Source organism: Sylvia atricapilla, chromosome 5 (genome assembly GCF_009819655.1).
Source record: "Sylvia atricapilla isolate bSylAtr1 chromosome 5, bSylAtr1.pri, whole genome shotgun sequence".
In the NCBI taxonomy this organism is placed as follows: Eukaryota; Metazoa; Chordata; class Aves; order Passeriformes; family Sylviidae; genus Sylvia; species Sylvia atricapilla.
In genome coordinates this window covers 58,459,464-58,465,463 of record NC_089144.1, presented here as the reverse complement: position 1 = coordinate 58,465,463, position 6,000 = coordinate 58,459,464, and the positions used below count along the sequence as shown (strand labels likewise).

The window sequence follows — 6,000 nt, the reverse complement described above, 5'->3', positions numbered from 1 at the left end:
ATTAAAACAAGTATAAATACACATTATATTACATGAGTGAAGTGTGTTTTCTTTAGTGTACGTGCCATTTTCTATTAATTCATACACTAAGTGCTAAGGTGTTTTCTAATGCCATTAGGTGGTGCTTTAAGTAAGTAATAGAATAAATAGTTCTTGCACGGTTCTCTTCTGCATTGTGTTCTCATTTTCTTAAGTAAAAGGAAATCGAAGCAAAACACCACAGGTGCCTGAAGCCCAGTGGCCTGAACAAAGCTGTGCATCACGTTTCGGAGGCACTCTGGCTCCCCTCGGGCGTGATAAACTGCACTTTGGGCACGATGAGAGAGGAGTTGGTTCTCCGCATGGAGTTGCTCCTCCGAATGGAGTTGTTTCTCCTCATGGAGTTGCGCTTCCTCAGGGAGTTTTGGTGGGACAGCTCGCTCTTCTGCAGGGTCTGGATGAGGATGGAGGGCTTCTCATCGAGCTCCCGGGCACTGCAGCGTGGCGCAGCCACTTTGACGGTGTTGCCAAACTTTGAGTAGTCAACGGAGTACACGCCTTCCTCTTCAGTGACAATGGGCACGAAGCGGTGACCCCACAGGATCTCCTCTGCCACGTAGGAGGTTCTCGCCTGTGTTGTGATGCCAGTGGTTTCTACAACCCCTTCCAGAATCACGATGAGCTCCAGGTCCTGGAGCGCCAGGTCAGAAGCAGAGATATCGTAAAGAGGACTCCGCTTGTCTATGACATGACAAATGATCAAGGGAGCCACCAGGAAAATGTTGTTGCTTTCAATGGGGTTATCCACGGGAATATCCACTTGGTGAATGGGTATGACTTCTCCTTCAGGAGTTGTGGTCTTCCTCACGACCTGGATTCTCACTGAGGCGCTGATGATCATGCTCTTCCTCAGGTCCCCCACCCGGAACATGAAGCAGAGCTTGCCGTTGCGGACAGCGATGACCGCCTGCCGGCTGAAGATCAGCGTCTCTGCCCGCCGGTGGGCCTGCGCCGTCTTCATGAATATGCAGCCCAGCATGACAGCATTGATGATCAGTCCCACAATGTTCTGCAGGATCAGGACTGTGATGGCCAGGGGACACTCCTCGGTCATCATCCTGCCCCCAAAGCCAATGGTCACCTGGACTTCGATGGAGAAGAGGAAAGCGGAGGTGAAAGACCTGTAGGGGAAGATTGCACCCAGTTAACTCTCAGGACATGGAGCACAGGCTGAGAAGCTGTTAACATGTACTTCCAGAAAGAAACTTAAAGACCTGTTTGTATGGCTCTAGTACACATAAACCTTCTGTTAACACCAGCCAAGGCACTGCATGCTTGGTGGCTCAGATTTGTGTGGTTGGTGTAGTGTCTAATGGTGGCAGGGAAGACCTCAGAGCCTGAGCTTCTCAAGGACTATCTGGGTGACTCTGAGCAGCTCAGGGAATCTTTGTCCAGGAGCACAGGCTGCCCACTGGCTTAGTGAAAGCTCTGGAAAAAGCTGGGCTTTCCACCTTCTCCATCCCATGAAGCCCTTGGTGGAGAAAGGTGGTTTTAGCAAGCATGGGCAATCAGCTGCACACTGAGATCCTTCCACCAGCCTGTTCAGGGAAAGGAAATGGAAAACTGCAGCTCTTCACTCATGCTACCTGAATTGTGACCCAGAATTTCCTGGTGGGGGAAAAGAGGCTTTCCCAGATTTGTGATGCTTCCCAAACCCTTACTCGCCTTGTGACTGAGCAGGATGAGGCTGCAGAGAGAAGCCAGTGGTCCCCATGGTACCCCCTGCCCACCCTGGCAGCAGGACAGTGCTGCGGCCCAAGGCTTGGGTTCAGCTCACTGCCAGGGAAAGACCAGCTGGAAAAGTTCAACACAAAAGTGGGATGTAGAAGTGTGGGTTAAGTTAAATACCCTAAAATGCTATGGTGCTGGACTTCAGAAAATGTTGTCCACAAATGACCCAAAATACATTATTTATAGGAGCCACAAAGTTGTATCCCCTTTTTATGTCAGGGTCGTTAACTTCTTTTGATTATTATTTATTCATTTATTCCTTCCAGATACATCCTTCTAGTGCAATCCAATAAATCTGAAGCATCCCAATGCTTAACAGGTCTATACCAGTGGAAAATATATCCTGCCCATGAAGATGGGTCTAAATCATTCATTGGGTTTGCTTTGCTTTTCAATTAATCTGCTTTTAAATATTTTTTTTCTTTTCTAGCCATATTTTCACTGGGGTAACAAGGACAGATTTAAATAGCAGAGGCATTATCAAGGATAATTTTCTTTGCAATGAGAAAGCCCATCTTTCAGAAAACCAGCCAGTCTCTGTGCAGCTACCTTTGAAATAACTTTCTTTTTTTTTTTTTTTTTTTTTTGCCTTTTCTTAATAATTAACAAATTCCTTTGTATTGAGGGGTTTATTTTGTATTTCACTCTGAAGAAATCAGGGACAAAGGAGTTAATAGAATCCATGGAATGATTTCTTATAATCATAAATATTCAGTTACATACAGAATGATGCTTCTGAATTCAATTTCAGTCAGTTTACTTCAGCTTAAAATTCTGTCCAGTAAGTAGTCTGACTTCCCTTAGCAATACCTTTTCTTAAAAAAAATAAATAAAAAAAGCAATCCACTTTTTAACAGTGGAAGTAAGTGAAAGAGCACGTTTGGAAAGCATTTTAACCATGTGAAATGGGAGAGAGAAAGTGCAAATCACACTGTTCCCAGGTCCTTCCCCTCAGAGCTGTGTAGCAGCTTTCCTTTTTGGATAATGTTTGCTTTCTGTGGCAAAAAGATGTGAGGCTTTCTCCAGTACTTTGTAAGATGACAGGGTTGTGCAAGCTCTAGGCACTGGTTAAAATTTCCAAAGCCAGGTTTTCCTGTAAATATGTAATAACACCTACCCAAGAAAGCTCTCCTGAAATATCTGTGGGCCTAACCCTCATGGATGTAGGTTAAAAATGATTTGTCATGATTTTGGCATTGCAATACTAAAGGTATTTTACACCCAGAAACTCGCCATTCTTAAAGATGTCAGCAACCACATTGCTACTTATGACTTTGACCAAAGTGGTAGCCAGATTTCCCTAGGAAAGGAAAAGATTTCCCATGGCTTGGACATGGCACTGGAGCAGCTGTTGCCTGGACACCCCATGAGGGAGGGGTGTGTGCTCTTTGGCATGGGCTAAACCTGAAATTCTATTGATTCAATCACTGCACTTCCTAGCACATCCTGGAAGAGCCACAGGCAGCTATGGGGAGGGAACTGGGGCAGAGTACTGGCTGTGGATGTGCCTGCCCCAGTGGCACGAAGCCCTTGGCCCCTAGGTCAGGATCTGCGGGGTGCAGTCACGCCGAGGGAGCCACCAGCCACAAGCAGGGATGTCCCCTCAGCTGACCCTGGAGAGCTGCAGGGTTGTAGCTGTTCACTAATTCCGGTTGGACAGATCCCACAAATCCCAGAAATGCCGGGGGTAATGCTCCTGCGGGTGCAAGCTGGGTCATGACATCCCATTTCAGAGGAAACTGCTTGTGGGCAGACATCGGAAAAGAAGTAAGACACCAACCCCTGCTCCAATTCCCCCCATCCTATTGAAGGGTAGACTGGAAAATCCCCTCTTCTTTGACCTTGGAAAATCCTCCTTTAGCAAAAAAGTGTCAAAACAAATGGAGAATTAAAACTCTGATACCTCACGTGCCAGATACAAAGTCCGTTCCGACTTGGTGAGGCACCTCAAAACTTTGTGGGAGAAAGGAGAAAAGGAAGTGGATTTGCTAATGTCTCAGAGCACCCTGTAGCCCCCAGAGCCTCACAGCACTGCAATGTGTAACAGCAGATGATCTGAGGCAGCCTGGTGGTATAGAACCAGGACTTTTCTACCTAAAAACCTAGTGCTAAAAAAGCAGATTTAATTAATGAGATCCTGAAGTGATCTTATTGTTTACCCCACCCGCACTTCACAGTCTTCTCTTCTGTGTATGTTTATGTCAGCTTATCAGTGCCCTCACAATTGTTGTGGTTTTGGGGACAGATAGTAAAATACTTCAACAGGTGATATTTAATCCAGTCATCCCTTAAGCTTTCCCAGTGTGACACAAATGCACAGTGTGGAAAGTGTTCCTCTGTCCAACTGCTGGCCTATGGCTTCACCAAGGTATTTTGAAGCCTGCATATTTAACAATCTCATGAGAGTCATCTCATGAAACACATTTGATTTTGTCCTAAGTGATACATTTCCTGGCACCTCTGACTGGTGCCCTCCCTGACACCCAGGGCTGGTTTCCTGCCTCTCGGGCGCTGCTCTGGAGGGAGCACCTCTGGCCGCCATGGCACTGGGGATGCTCCCGCTGCCGTAGACAACGTTACAATACATATAACACATACCCACTCTTGCAGCAGGCTCTTATCTCGACAGGCAATCGAGTTACCCACAGAGTGTGGAGACACATGAAAAGCAGCAGGTCTCCCTCTCTTTCAGATCCTGTAAGGAATCAAAGACATCTACAGTATAGTATTTTCCAAGCCCGGGAGGCTTGCTGAGTTTACGCAATCTAGAGGAAAACACTGCACTTTTCAACTGTCTCAACCAAACCCAACGGTTCATGTAAACCAAAAGCTGCTCTTCAGACAACACCAGGACAGCAGGCAGCTCTGTCCCCCCCCTTCCTTCATCCCACCAAACTCTACTTTACCTGACACATGTCACACACGGTGTCCACTTCGTGCTGTTCGAAGGGTTCTCTGTGCTCGGGTCCATGTCACCGTGAGCAAAGGCCACCAGCCACCACATCATGGCAAAGAGCAGCCAGCTGCACAGGAAGGACATGGTAAAGATGACCAGTGTGTGACGCCACTTCAGGTCCACCAGGGTGGTGAAGATGTCTTGCAGGAATCGCCCCTGCTCGCGGATGTTCTTGTGGGCCAGGTTGCAGGCACCGTTCTTGGCGATGAAGCGGGCTTTGCGCGGGCGGTCGCGGATGCGCGGCTTGCGCAGGTTCTCGGCAGCGATCCGTGCCAGCACATACTCCTCAGGGATGATACTCTTGCGAGCCAACATCTTCCTGCCACCATAGTCCACTCAGCCAGAGGTGAAATGGGAGGTGGTCCCTCTAGCAAGTCTCTGCAGGGCTCGCTATATCCTGCAAAACAGAGAGAACCTGGTCAGGGTTGTCACCTGTGCAAGAAGCCCCGGTTAGGTACCCCCTGCCAAACCCCACTATATTTAATGCTGGTTCCACAGTGCCCCCTCTCTCAGACCATCATTTTTATATGAGCAGTCGGTATCAGCTCATAGCAGAAATGAAAGATGCTATTTGGAGACTCCTTGCAGGAAGGGAAGCTGCACAGCACTCTCACAAAGTCGGTGTAAAGTACCGTGACAGACACCAGCTCGGTTCCTCAGGCTGTTTCTCCAGAAGACACCAGAGCTCAGATGGGGATCGAAGCACAAAGCACTAAGTTATTCGCATCCTTCAGGACCTGGAGAATCAGACGTCTGTGGTTTGAGCCGAAGTTAGTCTGCGAAGACAGCGTGAGACTCCCTCCTTACGGCTGCAGCCCCGCAGCGCATCCAGCAGCCCGCCGGGAGCCCCTGGGCCGTCCCCTGGGAGCATCACAAGAAAGAGCGGAGCTGGAGGCGCGGCAGGCAGGGAACGGGACTCCTCGGAGCAGGCGGTCGCATTTTCCCTCGCAGCTCTCCTTCCCTTCCGGGATCAGGCGGGGGAAACCCTCCCTTTATTCCCAAACTTTGTCCCCAAACGGGTGACAGAACCAACGCACGGAAAGCCCGGCTCCCCGGCGGCTGGCCCGTCCCACCGGGGGAGGGCAGGGCTGCCCGACCCCCCGGCGCCTCGCGGGGTTCCCCCAGTCCCCGGCCCCGCCGCCACTCACCGCAGAACGGGGCGGGACGCGGCCGGGCGGAGCGGGGCGGGAGCAGCGCGGGGGGGCGCGGGCGGAACGGGCCGACGGCTCGGGGGATGCGCGGAGGGGCCGGGGCGGGGCTCGGGATCGGGATGC

At 50.0% G+C, this 6,000-nt stretch overlaps 2 protein-coding genes across 2 annotated transcripts in view; one reads left to right on the top strand and one right to left on the bottom strand.

The window, feature by feature from the left end:
• Positions 1-204: 204 nt before the first annotated feature.
• KCNJ8 (potassium inwardly rectifying channel subfamily J member 8) lies at positions 205-5,809 on the bottom strand. The gene is made up of 3 exons (XM_066319621.1): positions 5,359-5,809; positions 4,677-5,123; positions 205-1,160 (listed from the first exon to the last, which is right to left on the bottom strand). The coding sequence occupies exons 2-3, from the start codon at positions 5,039-5,041 to the stop codon at positions 260-262; spliced, it is 1,266 nt and encodes a 421-aa protein (XP_066175718.1). The 5' UTR covers positions 5,042-5,123; positions 5,359-5,809; the 3' UTR covers positions 205-259.
• The window catches only part of TSPO (translocator protein), a 357,420-nt gene continuing 357,073 nt past the window's right edge, over positions 5,654-6,000 (top strand). Inside the window, exon 1 of the mRNA XM_066319626.1 lies at positions 5,654-5,658. The gene's annotated coding sequence lies outside the window, so the exon portion shown is untranslated. The remainder of the gene's footprint in view (positions 5,659-6,000) is intronic.